General features: G+C 46.6%; 1 protein-coding gene across 1 annotated transcript; it reads right to left on the reverse strand.

Annotated features, from left to right (window-relative positions):
- Positions 1–1,166: 1,166 nt before the first annotated feature.
- On the reverse strand, positions 1,167–12,435 carry APOBEC2 (apolipoprotein B mRNA editing enzyme catalytic subunit 2). The gene is made up of 3 exons (XM_036867963.1): positions 12,146–12,435; positions 4,019–4,582; positions 1,167–1,586 (listed from the first exon to the last, which is right to left on the reverse strand). Exons 1-2 carry the CDS (start codon positions 12,274–12,276, stop codon positions 4,039–4,041), a joined length of 675 nt encoding a protein of 224 aa, XP_036723858.1. The 5' UTR covers positions 12,277–12,435; the 3' UTR covers positions 1,167–1,586; positions 4,019–4,038.
- Between the last annotated feature and the right edge of the window lie 1,052 nt (positions 12,436–13,487).

Raw genomic sequence — 13,487 nt, forward strand, 5'->3', positions numbered from 1 at the left:
TAATCTTTGTACCTTAGATTTGTGTTTTTATCGCATCTCAGCCTGAATGAGGCAGCAGTTTCAAAAAGTATTTCACTTCTTTTGTATCTCTGTGTGTAACAGACAAGTTCTCCATGTTGTTGGGGGTGGGGGTAGGGGCAGTGCCAGGGGCAAGTTCATTGTCAAACTTTTAGACTAAGACTTTTCTTGGAGCTTTGTTTCTGTCCACATACACACAGTAAAATTGAAGGGGAAAAAAAGGGAGAGAATGTCTATACAAAACAAAATGAGAGTGGAGTGGTAAGAGGAAACTTAGAATTAAAGTATTTTGCCTAACTATGCAAATAAATCTTAACACTGGGTCAAAACATTGATTTTTCTAGGCTGCTTCTACATTTTAAGGGATTAGGGTTAATTTTTTTCATGGAGTATGAGCCTCGTTCATATTTCTTTTAACAAAACCTAGTCTTGTGGAGGTCTGGCTGTGAGTGGAATTCAGCAGGGATGTGATAAAGTGCTTTGTCATTTGCAGATAGTCTTGGGGTCAAATTCCAATGACTTACCACACTTGAAGCCTGGGGAAAGGAGGCATGGCCTGATAATCAGAATGGACACATTATTCCTGGAAACCTAGTTAGAGTTTGGGAAACACCCAGAAATTCACGTGTGAAATTTTGCTTCTACATAGGACTCAAACAAGCCTTTTAAGAAATGAGACTTTTGACACCATCGTGCCGTCGCCATCAAGTACCACATACTGACTGTTCTTACATTATGTGTATCTGAACATTGAAATCCTACTTCTTGCCCTTTCCTCTTTAATCAAGGTGCTAATTGCCTATGAATTGGCACTTGGGATGTTTATATACCTTAGAAACAGATTTCTTGTGCCTTTTGTTTCATCCTCTGCCATACTCCTTGTCTTCAGAGGAGGGAAAAGATACTCATTTACAACTAATCTCAGAAGAAAATATTTCATGAAGGTCAAGACCAAGGTGTGAAGTCTGCATGGGAGAGTTAGTACATCCCGTGTTGCCTAGGCAAGTTCTGGTTTAAGCCTTCCTCCCACTTTATATACTGTCCTGGCTCTGTTCATAGCCTGGGACATCCCTGCTCCTGCCTGGGACTTGCTCACTGTCCATAATAACTTCTAAATGTCCAAGTTCCTTAAAAAACTTGGTCACAGAAAGACCACACCACCTCTTTTATTAATGTTGCTGTTTTTCTTAAAAAAAAGATCCCAACTTAAGATGCACTTCTGGACATATTTCAAAGATCTGTGCAGACTTTGGGTCTGAGGCTCTTCGACCTAAGCAGCCCAACTGAGGGAATAATGCGGACCTTCAGCCCCACGGATGCCTGGTGCCCATATATGGTTGCCGTTTCTCTCTTCGCAGCTCACTTTCCTCTTTCCCAAGAGCAGCCTTAGAGAGAGAGGCACAGCTTAAACGATTTACAGCATAAGTGTATTTTGAGTCCTCGGAGGGCGTTGTGCAGTAGGATTGGTTCGTGTCAAATGTTGTCCAGCTCCAAGTGGTATTGGGAAGTCAGGCATGTCCCAGATGGCCACATGTGTCATTGCTGTCTCTTGGTGGCAGCAGACAGACCTTAGTGAGAAAACAGAAAGCATGTTACTGAGAGCCCTGCTGGCCCTAAACAGTGAAGGGTTTTCTTTTTGAGTTAGGGTTTCTTTGTGCCCTCCCCAGCAAGTGCCTGAATTTCTCCATAGCCTCCTGTGATTTCCGGTTTACTCAGGACTGGATTTGTTTCATTCATGTTTTGGTGTGGTTCGCACAGAGAAAGCCCCAGAAGAGATCTGCTTTAAATATGTTATCTTGAGTTAAATATATGGTTAAATCCTATTCTGTCATTTTTCAAAAAGACGGAATAAGAAATATGAGACAAATTTTCTTTAACAAATGCTCATTTCTTGAGAGTATTTTAATTAAGCAGAGTTCTTTGGGGCTTTTAGATGACAACTTGATTTCATGCCAATTTTTTTTTTAACTTGGTACATTTTAACCTTTCCCTTCAGGAATATGAGCAATGAAAACAGAGTATAGGGAAGCATGTTAATGGGTCCAGATAATACGGTTATGTACACTAATGGAAGGAGGCTTATAATGTGGAACATGTCCAATAATATTTTATTTAAAAATAATTTGACTTAGAAATGGACTTTTCCCTCAAACTGATTTATCTATTTTACTTGTTTATTTAGATTAGCAAAAGATATAACTCCCAGTTATCCAAAATTAAAGGCTCTTTTTAATCCTCCTTGAAATGCTTAATTTTTATAGCAGGTTTCGCTATTTAATTATTTGACTTAATGGAAAACGCACACACACGCACACACACACGCACACACACACACATCCATCTCTGAGGTCTTGTTAGTTTGGCAGCTGGAAGAAGTGGCCTGTGACTCTAAAAGATGTTTAAGAAGAAAGTACACTAGTGTTAAAATTAGGCTACCAGTCATCATTCTACAGAATCTATGTAGGGTTTATAATTATGAGTGACAGTCCCTATACTAATAAAATCTTCGAGGAATTTAAGTTAATTTTGTATTTTCAGAGGTCATCCTTAGAAATCTGTTTGTATTACTACTCACCACCATTCAGAGTGGTCTTATTTTGTGTGAGCAAAGTACCATGTGGCATTACCTGACCATAGTCTCACTGAATTCAGTGAATGGGTCCTGCTTTTTATAAGAAATGGCCGAAAACTGTCTTCATGGATTGGTGAACGCTCAGCTGGAGAATGATCAGGCACCCTGCGTGCATGTCTAATAGCAAACACCTGCCAACATCAAGCCCTGGGAACACTTACGTTTCCAAAACGTGTCCGTGAAGCAACATCTTCTCTTTAGAGTATTACGAGTGAGAGACACCAAAAATAAGTTGAATATCTTCATGGAAGCAGGCTGCTTTCATGTTTTATTAATATGTGAGGTGTACCAGAATTAAAGTTGGATAAGAGGGTGGTGAAGACCCTTTCTCTGTTATGGGAAAATTTTGATCGGTAACTCAGGTCTTGTAAAGAGACTTAGTCATTGCACTTCTATGGGAGCAAACTAGATCAGATGAAATTCGAAAGGAGACAGTAAAGGATCCTTTACCCTCTTTCCTGAGGGCAATCGGCCTGTTTCTCAAAGAGTCTAATTTACCCTCAGCAAGAGGCCAAATTGGCCTTAATTGTGTCCTAATTATTTGCTTAAATAGCTAATTTTTACTTCCAGTTCTCCTATCACATCTTGATATCTATAGGAGGCTACTTCTGAACTGCTGCCTAATTTACAAACATCTTTTTAACCCTTTAAACATTGCTGTATAGCAGAACTTGTTGCTATATTATCCTCATTCCCGCATTCATCATTTTTCTGCGAGTTCTGATGAGGTCTTCTCAACATTAGGGAAATGTTCTTGCATTGTACATTCAAACAGCAATTATTGGTCTCCCTCAAAGCAGAACCATTTGTCTGAAAACATGAAAGCTTCTCTGGCCCCCAAAAAGTTGACTACAGATCCATTCGGGGACTTTCAAAAGTACCAAAAATGAAAAATGAAAAAAAAAAAAAAAAGCCCCTGTAGGAATGAAGAACCTGCATTAGGGAAAAATGGAATGGTAAGATTGCAAATGGGGTGGGGGCAGGGCATCTAGAAGGTGTCCAGAGTTAGTAAGTCTGAACAGGTGGACATGGGGACATGCTTAGGGGACTGAAATATCTTTGCTGTTCAGTAACAGGTCCTTGCACCTTCTAAATCTTACTATGAAAGTCATTCTGTCTCATCAAAGCTTCTGGATTCCTGTCACCCTTGAGCACTCCAAGTTATGGGGAAAATCAGTTTGAAATAAAAGGGTAGGAGAGAAAAGGATTTAGGGAGAGGAATTTAGAGGAAAGAGAAAAGAAGGAGGGATCTTCTAAGAATGTTTTTACAACCAACCAAAAACACAGATGAAATCCTATCAAAGGAAAATCAAAGAGACCACTCATTCCACCTGACCTTCTACCCAAGTTAACAGTGAAAAGACTCACGTGAGGCTGAGCCCACTCGCCTACTTCAGGATGTCAGCCAACTTCTCGTCATAGTACAGGAAGTTCTCCTGAATGTCCTCCCAGGGCTCAAAGGCCTTGGATTCGCCCTCTTCTTGCTCCACGAAATTCTGCCAGACGTACTCGAAGTCTTGGGGCTTCATGATGCGCAGTTTGCAGCCAGCCTCCTTCAGCTTCCGGAGAGCCGCCTGGATCTCAGGCTCCTCCCACATGAAGAGCCGCCCCGCCAGGAGGAGCAGGCGCAGGTTCTTGGTCTTGTTGAGGGTCCTGACGATGCGGTCAGCGCAAGCTGCGCAGGGGCTGGAGGACACGTACCAGGTGACCAGGTAGCACAGGGCCGGGTCGAAGGCTGGCATGATGGTGTTGAAGAACGCTTCCTCCGCGTGCGCGGCGGCGTGCTCGTCCTCTAGGTATCCCCGCGAGGCCTGCACTTGGCCTCCCTTGCTCTGCGCTTCAACCACATAGCAGAGGAAGGTCTTGTTCCGCCCGGAGCTGTACTCCACATTCCGGAACTGAAACTTAAAGAAGTTGGCAGGCAGCCGCTCCCTGTGGGTCAAGGAGGCAAAGGCACAGGGAAGGAGAGAGAATGATGAGTTCTTGTTCTAGGACTAGCGTGGAGTGGGTGGCTCTCCAAGATAAGTACCTCTGAGACACATTCACTCTCACTACCGAAACAGGACTTGCCTACGCTGACAGCAGTGACAAAAAGACACGAAGGAATTCAAATGTTTATCTAAAGGAGAGGAGAGAATTTGGAGTGAGGCGTGCATCCTGGACACCTCATTAGCACAGGTCTCCAAACACTCCACCTTCACTCCCAGCACACAGCACACGCTCACATTTCTAAATCAGTGACTCTTTAACCTGGCTGTACATTAGAATCCTCTCGAGGAGCTACAAATGTCCATGCCCAGGCCCCACGCCAAGCCAATTAAATGAGAACATTTGGAGGAGGCTCAGGCATCAGCATTTTTTAAAAAGTGCTCCAGATGATTCTATGTGGCCAGGTTTGAAAAGCAGTGTTCAAATAGTAATTTTACAAAGTAGCAAGCCTGTAAAATATCTCACGACAGAGCAAGAACATTTCATGCTTTCATATCTCTCCTTGTCAGTCACGGGTATTGCATCTTAGGTACGGGATGGCCTAAAACTTGCAGTCCCAGGCTCTCCCAAGGACTGTTTTTCTCAAGTCTGTGTTTTCCCTCAGGTGAAAGAAGGGTTGTCATGTAAGTGTCCAAGAATGTTTATCTTTGAGGCCAGACTACCTAAGGGTACCTTGATATGAACTAACTTGTATAGTATTGACACATTTCAAAACCATAAAAGACTTGGCCTCTGCCCTCCAGATGCTTGTAATCTAGCAGCTAGATTATAGCTGGAAAGAAAAGATGTAGATAAGACAGCTGAGAACAGTAGAGGACTACTAAAAGTGAAGAGGTAGAGTGGGGGACATGTGATGAAGGTTCTTGAGAGTTTAGCCTTGACTCAGGAGCCAATAGAGGATTGCTACAGGTTCCTGAGGAAAGAAAGGTATAATGAAAGTGAGGTCCATGGAGGAGTACCGGGGTGGCTTTAGGCAGAGAGAGTGAAGCTGGGGAAAAGCCTGAAATTTAGAAAGCCCATTTGGTGTCTTAGAGCACCAGACTTGGTGATGAATATGTCCAAGGGGAGACGGATGATTAGGAAATGAAAGCAGCAGAAAAAGGCCAGGCGTTTTGAAAAGTTTAGTAGTAATAAGGGGAGAAAAAAGGAGAGGGCCTAAAGAAAGCATCAGAGGTGAAGATTGTTTTCATCTTTACGTGTATGTGCATGTTTTTCTAAAATAGGGAAGATTTGTGCAGGTTTGAAGTCCCAGGAGAATGAAGAGGCTGCAACAGGAGAGGTTGAAAAGGTCAGAAGGAGAGGAGTGGATGAGTACCAGCTGGAGAGGCTGAATGTTTTCTTTTAAAAAATGTAATCTCTGTGGTTGCCCCAGAAGATACCCTATGGCAACCATTAACTCTGCTCTTGCTTCTCTACACCCCTTCCCTTCCCCCAGAGAGGTCACCCAACTCCCTGGGCTGCAGGGGGATCCCTGGTATCCCAGGGTCTTGGCTTCTTAGGGGTAAGTTGCAGGTGCCAAAGAGCTGAGGAAACTAGAGCTATTTTCCTGCAATCCCCCCCTCCCCCATCACCAAATTTTCTCCACCCAGCTTTCCATGTCCCTTGCTGTCAGGTTAAGTTTCCATTGTGGAGATGGATGTGTTTGGGGACCCAGCCCTGGGATTCCTTCGGGTACTATCTTTAGCTTCCTAAGCCCCTCTGTCCCTGGTTGAATGTGTTTATATTTACTTAACATTTGGGGAGGATGGATGGCCTGATGATTCCCCTCTCCTCTTTCAATCCCTGCTGGGAATTCACTTACACTGGGCTTTCTTCCATTAAACTCACCCCACCAGACCACTCCTGAACTCAGCCAGTTGCTAAATGATCCCTTCACTTCCTAGAGTGGCTTTTTTTTTCTCCTGAGAAGCATAGAGCTTACCTTTCTTGCTGAAACTGTTTTTGTTTGTTTGTTTTTTAATTGGAGTATAGTTGCTTTACAATGTTGTGTTAGTTTCTGCTGTACAGTGAAGTGAATTAGCTATATGTATACGTATATCCCCTCTTTTTTGGATTTCCTTTCTTCAAGGCCTTTTGCCAGACCACTTCCCCAAGTCCAATCCAGAGCTACCTGTAGGATGGATTCTCAGGTAAAACTTTTGGAAGGATTCATGGCTGCTTGATTGGCTTGGGGGCTTCAGCAATAGCTGCCTGTTGGTCCCTCAGGTTTCCTTCTGGAAACCCCGAAGTATTGCTCCAACTTTGCCAAGTACAGCCCAGCCGAGAGGACATGTGTGGCCCAGTGTGCAGTTGCATGTTGGCTGGATGGTCTACAACTGATGCTTCTCTCAGCCCATCCTCCTCTTCTTTAGGCAAGAGTAGAGGACCCAGAGAAACTGGAAACCCAAGGGAGAGGAAGAATGTTCACCTCTCTATAAATATCAGTTTCCAACCCCGTGGGCCAACAGCCCCATGGTCTACCCTGTCCCTCAGCAGGGCCTTCTGGACTAGGGACCTCAGGAAGGGAAGTGCATTCAAGGGGCAAAGGAAAGTCACGGAAGGTCTTGGCTCCCAGTCTTTCCTTGGGCTTGCTCAGAGACTGAGCTTGCTTGGCTTCCCAGTGGGATTCTTGGTCTTCTAGAAGGAGCATAAAGGTTGAATGAGGCTTCCCATTCTCGGGCTTCCCACAGACTGAAACAGCTCAGCCCTGGAGGGCTACCAGGAGAAAAGAGGCAGTAGAGGTCTGAAATTTCTCCAGAGAGATAGCCAACATGGCCATCTTGGGTTATATTATAGAATCACATAACACTATTATGCCCACTAGTGGAAGGAAGGAAATAGTGACAGTGATTTCGTAGATAATCACAAACATCTTTTATTTTCTAGTAGCATGATATGCCCAAGTACCACATTTACTTATATTATAGCCCTTTGCTGTCAACCCTAGCAGATATTTTACTGCTAAATTGTGTGTGTGTGTGTGTGTGTGTGTTGGAGTGGTGGTCAGGAGAGAGATGCTGATGGTAGATTTCTTCACCTGGACTCAGTCCCTTCTTCAAGCACAGAAACCAACAGCATGATTCCTACCCCCTCCTGCCAACTTCACCTCTTTAGGCACCACTTCCTCATACTTTCTGCAGACAAGGCCATTCATACTACATCTGCTTAGACCCCGGTTTCTGGGCATTGCAATTCTCTAGGCAGGAAGTGGAGAATCCTTATATCTGGAAAAAAGTGGGACAAAGGTCTGCTTGATGGAGGGAGAAGAGATGTGAGTCAATGCAAAATATATATATATATGCTCGTTTTCACATTAAAAAGCATTTGCATTTCCTAAGCATAAATCTAGACAGTGAAAGGAAGCAACCTGGAGGGCAGTGGAAGCTAGTCCAAGTTTAAACATTTGCCCCCAAATAATCCATGGAGTGGAAAATCTACTCACAGGTAATTGAGTGTTGACTCGTTTCTGCTTTGCTCATGAGACCTTTTGTGACCTACTTGAAAGAGGCAGAATTGCCAGTTTCAGTTTCCTTTTCCCTTTTTCAGACCACTTTTCAAAGAAGATGCTAGGAGTGGGCATCGTCAGAAGGAGGAGTGTAGGGAAGCAGAGAGTTCTAACAGCCGGACTTCCTAGAGCTAAGAAGGGGTTTGAGGAGCTGCTGGCTCCTGACTGGCAGTTCTGGATGGGATTCCGAAAGCCCTGGGCCCGCCCTGTTTCCCTGGGAAACACCATCTCTGCACATGAGCTTCCACCTTCCCCCAACCCTCAGTGGAGGCCAGGGTGGCCAGAGTCAGTGGCTGTCTTCTGTTCTTTATAGAACAAACTTTCCCAGGCTGCTCCAGACTCCAGGTGAGGGGTGAGGGGACATGGCATTAACAGTGGTGTCGAAGGCCCCTCACTCCTTGCCTGGCCCTTCTCTGAACCCTGCTTCTCCTCTCTGTTCCTCACGTGGGTGGAGTAAACTACTGGGGGCTAGAGAAGTGGTTGGAAGGAGACTCGTCGCCTGTGCCATTTATCTCTGTTCTAGAATAACCCCTTTGATAGCAGGTTCAGCTTATGTAAAATCATACACACACACACACACACACACACACACACACACACACACACACACAAAATCATACACAACATAACTAGAGATAAAGACAAACACAGCAAGGGGAGCTGCCAGGCAGAGCTGCAGCTGGGGTGGAGACATGGGGAGCCAACCCGTTCCGGTGCCCCAGAGCTTCCCTCAAGCATGCTGAGTTCAGAGGCAGGCATGGTCCAGTGGAATTCTCTTGTGAGCCTAGCGCTGGTGGATCTTCGTATATATATCCTGAACTCTCTTCAAGAAGCCCTCCCCCCAATTAATTCCCTACCCGAATGCCTGGCAGAGAGCCTACCACACAATAGGTGCTCAATCATGAGTTCACTCACTTATTCAGCAAATGTTTATTGAGTACCAGTTAGGAGCTGGGTACCATTCTTGGTGCTAGGGAGAAAGCACCTAAAAGGAAGAGTCCCCGTCCTCATGGAGGTTAAATACTTCTGGGGGAAACAGGCAGTAAACAAATGACTCCTATTCAGAAAATATTTGTTGAATATAAAGGACCCTTCTTTATGGCCTTTTTAGATGCACTTGCATCACTGTCTGATGCAAGTCAGACAGTCTTGGGGTTCACACCCTACTCCATCCACTAGCTTTGGGCAAATTATTTCTCCCTCTGAGGATTGGTTTCCTCATCTGAAAGATAGGTTGAGTAATCCAACCTCTCAGATTTTGGACAGCAGTCGACACTCAAGAAATTAAACCTGGTACCGATGGATGGTACCTTCTCTGGGCCTCAGATCTTACCCCTTAAGCACATCCCTCCTCGGCTCTCCTGCTCCTGTTCAGAGGGTTCTCTCTTTCAGTGCTGTGCTGGCTTAACACCCAGCTCTCTGAAAGAAATTTTTTTTTAAAAGCCCTGATTTCTAACATTTGCTGATTCCCGTCAACACACCCATTATGGAGATTTCAAGAAACCAGCAGGATTTAGTGAACACAGACTTGGTAAGAGATGCATCCGACTGACTCTCAGCCGAGAGGCGTGAGCGGGCCTGGGCACTCTGCCGCAGTTATAGACCTTTCTCTAGCAATTTCTACCACATTATTTTTAATGTTCTTAGGTCTGCTTTCTATTTTTTTTTTTGGTCATGCCACGAGGCTTGTGGGATCTTAGTTCCCCAACTAGGGTTTGAACCCGGGCCCTCGGCAGTGAAAGCTCCGAGTCCTAACCACTAGACTGCCAGGGAATTCCCTTAGATCTGCTTTCTATCCCGAGTGCCCTATTCAAACCAGAATCACGATAAGTGGGCATGTCTCTCCTTATTCCCACCCAGTACTCCCTCCTCCCCTCAGACTTGTTTCCTGAAAAGCCATCTGCGGTTCTAGTCTGGGGCCCTGTTCTAAGGGTCAGTGTGGCTAGACCTCTCCCCCATGGGAGTCCAGGCTCTGCTGGTCCTTTGACGCCAGGGCACCTGGAGAGTGAAAGAGAGGAAAGCTGTTCCCTCTTCCTGTCCCTGCACAGACATAGCCACCCCTCTAGGCTATTTTAAGCTGTCTGTTTACTCGGAGGGGCCCAGGAGACAGATCTCCACAGCTGTTCCTTGTGGCTGGGAAACACAAAGGGCTCCACCTCCCTCCTGAACTGCTCTCAGAGCGCCCAGAAAGCTGCCCGACTGTGCCTCTTCTTCTGAGCCTTGGGTCAGGGAAGCGTCTGAGCCTCACCATCTCGAGGATGGAGAGAGGTGGAGCTCTGTTTGGGAGACCAGTGGAAAGGATGCCAGGGTGGAGTCAGAAAACTTGCCACTTACTGGGTCTGTGGTCTTGGAGCAGTGACTGGATCTCCCCTACTCTCAGCTTCCCCATCTGTAGAGTGGCAATGATATAGCTCCTCTCCTGGCCTTGTGCCGAGGCTTGAATGCGCTCAGGCCTATGAAAGTGTGCCGGGATTATAAAGCCCCAGACACGTGCAAGTGACATCAGAAGATTTAAGCTTTCAAAGAGAACCACCCTGAGACCTCAAAGCATGTTCAACTCAATAAACATACTCTAATTCTGTTCTGAACCAACCCTGCCCCTGTGCCGGGGAGATCACAAGATCACAACACTGTGCAGACTGGGTGTGCATGTGCCCGTGTGTGTGTGTATGTGACCAAGGCCAGCAAGGACCAGCATGTTCAGGTGTTAGAAAAAGGATCTCCTTCTACAGAGAGCCACTGGAATCAAGGATTCTCCTGTTCTGGTGGCCCTAGACTCTCCCTGTGAATGTATTAATCTGTGCCCCATTGCTCCTTTAATCCTGGGTTGAAAGTGACATTACTTGGTTGGCCATGGGTGAGTGCAAGTTCGGGGACTCTTTCCTGAAGCCTTGCCTCAGGAACTAGGATGCATTTCCCTCAGGTTCTCTTAGAAATCAGAAAATATCTGAGTTGGAAGGGACCTTGGGAATCAACTAGCATAACTTCCTCATGTTACAGATGAAAAAACTGCAGCCAGGACTGGAAAAGCACTTGCCCAGCTTCAAACAGCAAGTCCAAATTGCCTCCCAGGGCCCCTTCTGCCCCTTGAAGGCATCAGGCCTCCATTCTTCCTGAAGTTTCTCTTCCCATGGCCCTTCGTCTGCCTGTGGGCATTGTTGGAGATAAGGAATTCTAGTGGCCCCACGTATTCCCTTCTTATCCTTTGATTAGGAACTTAGCAGAATCTTCTGCCAAAGGGACAGAGAGGGAAGAGAAGGAAGACAGCTTGGTTTCATTCCTGGAAGTGGCATAATCTGGACGAGACAGGGGGACCCTGTGTGCAGCCCCCTCTTTGGAGCCTCAACACTCTTTGCTCTAGATCCTGCTTCCTCCAGGCTGTGGCTGAGGGTGTTGGAACCCCTCCTCTGCCCAGAAGCTCTGGGCCTGGCCTGTAACTTCTCTGTTTCCCTAGGTGGGGGGGGGGGCAGATGTAGGCAGCCCCCGGGGAGACTCAGAAATGATTCAGCAAGCAAAAAAAAACAACGCTTGTCACTCTAGCTTGGGAAAGGATGGATCTATCTTTCCTGTCTTAGGATCTTCTACTCCAGGGAGAAGCTCTAAAGAAAGAGTGAGAGACATACAGGTAGAGGAAAGGCCCACTCAGAAGCAGAGAGAGACGTTGAGGGAGGAGCTACTTTGGGACCATATTGAAATGTACCGGTGTCATCCCATGTTTTTACCAAATTCCCTGGGACTAAACAACCTCTACCCAGAGAGGCAAGTGATGCCTCAGGGGTGGTTTCCTCCTCTGGGCCCTGGCCTCCATGGAGTTCCCCCTACCTCCCCTGACTGGAGGTGTCTGAGAAGCCAAGAGAGATTTGCTGCTGCGTCCCCTGCAGCCCCTGCTGTGCACACCTGTGCACTCTCACGGCTGCAGCATGGTGACCCCAATCCCTACTGTTACCATCTAAGTCCCCCCAGCCTGTCCCCAGCCGGTGCTCTTCTAGGGAGGGGGGGCCCAATCCACACCCAGCTCTCACCCTGTGACGATCTCAAAGGGCGGCAGCTCCACCAGTTCCTTCAGATTCTTGGGGTCCTCCGGGTTCTCCAGATCCTCACCATCCTGCGAGGTAGGTGCCGCGGCCTGAGCGGTCTCTTCTTTCTGGGCCATGGAGGGCCTGAGGCTTGGGAGTCGCTGAGAGAGAGGAGAGGCGGCGGGTCTGGGCCAAGGCCTGGCGGCAGAGTCCCAAGCAGCTGTCAGCAGCTAAATCTGCCTGGGGGTGACAGGAAAAGGATCTGGCAGTCCAGCAGTGTGCTCACCCACTGGCCCACAGGCTTTATAACCAGAGGCCCCTCCCCCAGGCTCTCTCGCTCTGTCTTTTTTTAATTGAGTGACAGCGGGTGCCAGGATGGGGGGAATGGAAAAATCTGGCCGTCGGTATCCCCTATTTATCAGCAGCAGACAGGAAGCTGGCAGGTGGGGATGGCTTGGCCTGCTCTCCCTCCCCACACCAGGTCACACATGTATTCATATTCTCTTTCTTCTCCCCCTCCCTCACCATGTATCCCTCACCTTTCTTTCCCACCCAGCTCGCCTGGGGAGATCGTGGAAGGGACCTAGGGTGGGTGAGTTTTCGGAGGGAAGCTCTCTCAGAGGTTTAAGCAGGACAAGGCTTGTGTTGAACGGGGCGTTTGCAAAGAGACCCAGGCCAGCTTGGTTGGGGAGACTTGGGTTCAGGGAAAGAGGGTCCTGAGACAGGGGGCGATGAGTAATGCAAATTGGGAAAGAAACTGTGAGTTGTTACTCAAAGGGAGTGGATGCTGATTTGCCTGTTATGATGCATAAGCAATGTCACGTCGACTGGGAGCCTCCAGAAGTAACACTATTGCCATTTACTAAGCTTAGTTTTGGAAATAGGCCAGGCAGTGAGTTTAGTGTTTTATATGTGAAATTGGACTTAATGCTCTCAATAGTCCTGGGAGGCAATGTGGATTATCCCATGTTACACATGAGGAAACTAAGATGCACAGAAGTGTTAAGGGCGTTTTTTACGGTCATAAGCCCCAAAATGGCAGGGCCAGGATTACAACCAGGCCTTTTCACTCCTGAGGCCAAATGTCCAACTGCCATGTATGTTCCCTCTCAGTTGGTCCTTTATTCATTTAACAAATATTTATTGAGCATCTACTATATGCCAGGGGCTGTTTCAGGTACTGGGGTATGGCAAAGAACAAAACAAATGAAAATCCTTGCCCTCACGGAGCTCGAGGATGTTGAATACTATACAGGATAAGTAATATATATGGTCTATTTGGTGGTGCTAAGGAGAAAAGGCAGGGAAGGGGGACAGAGTGACATGTTTTTATAGGGTGGCCAGAGAA

The sequence above is a fragment of the Balaenoptera musculus genome, chromosome 11, assembly GCF_009873245.2.
Source record: "Balaenoptera musculus isolate JJ_BM4_2016_0621 chromosome 11, mBalMus1.pri.v3, whole genome shotgun sequence".
Taxonomy (NCBI): Eukaryota; Metazoa; Chordata; class Mammalia; order Artiodactyla; family Balaenopteridae; genus Balaenoptera; species Balaenoptera musculus.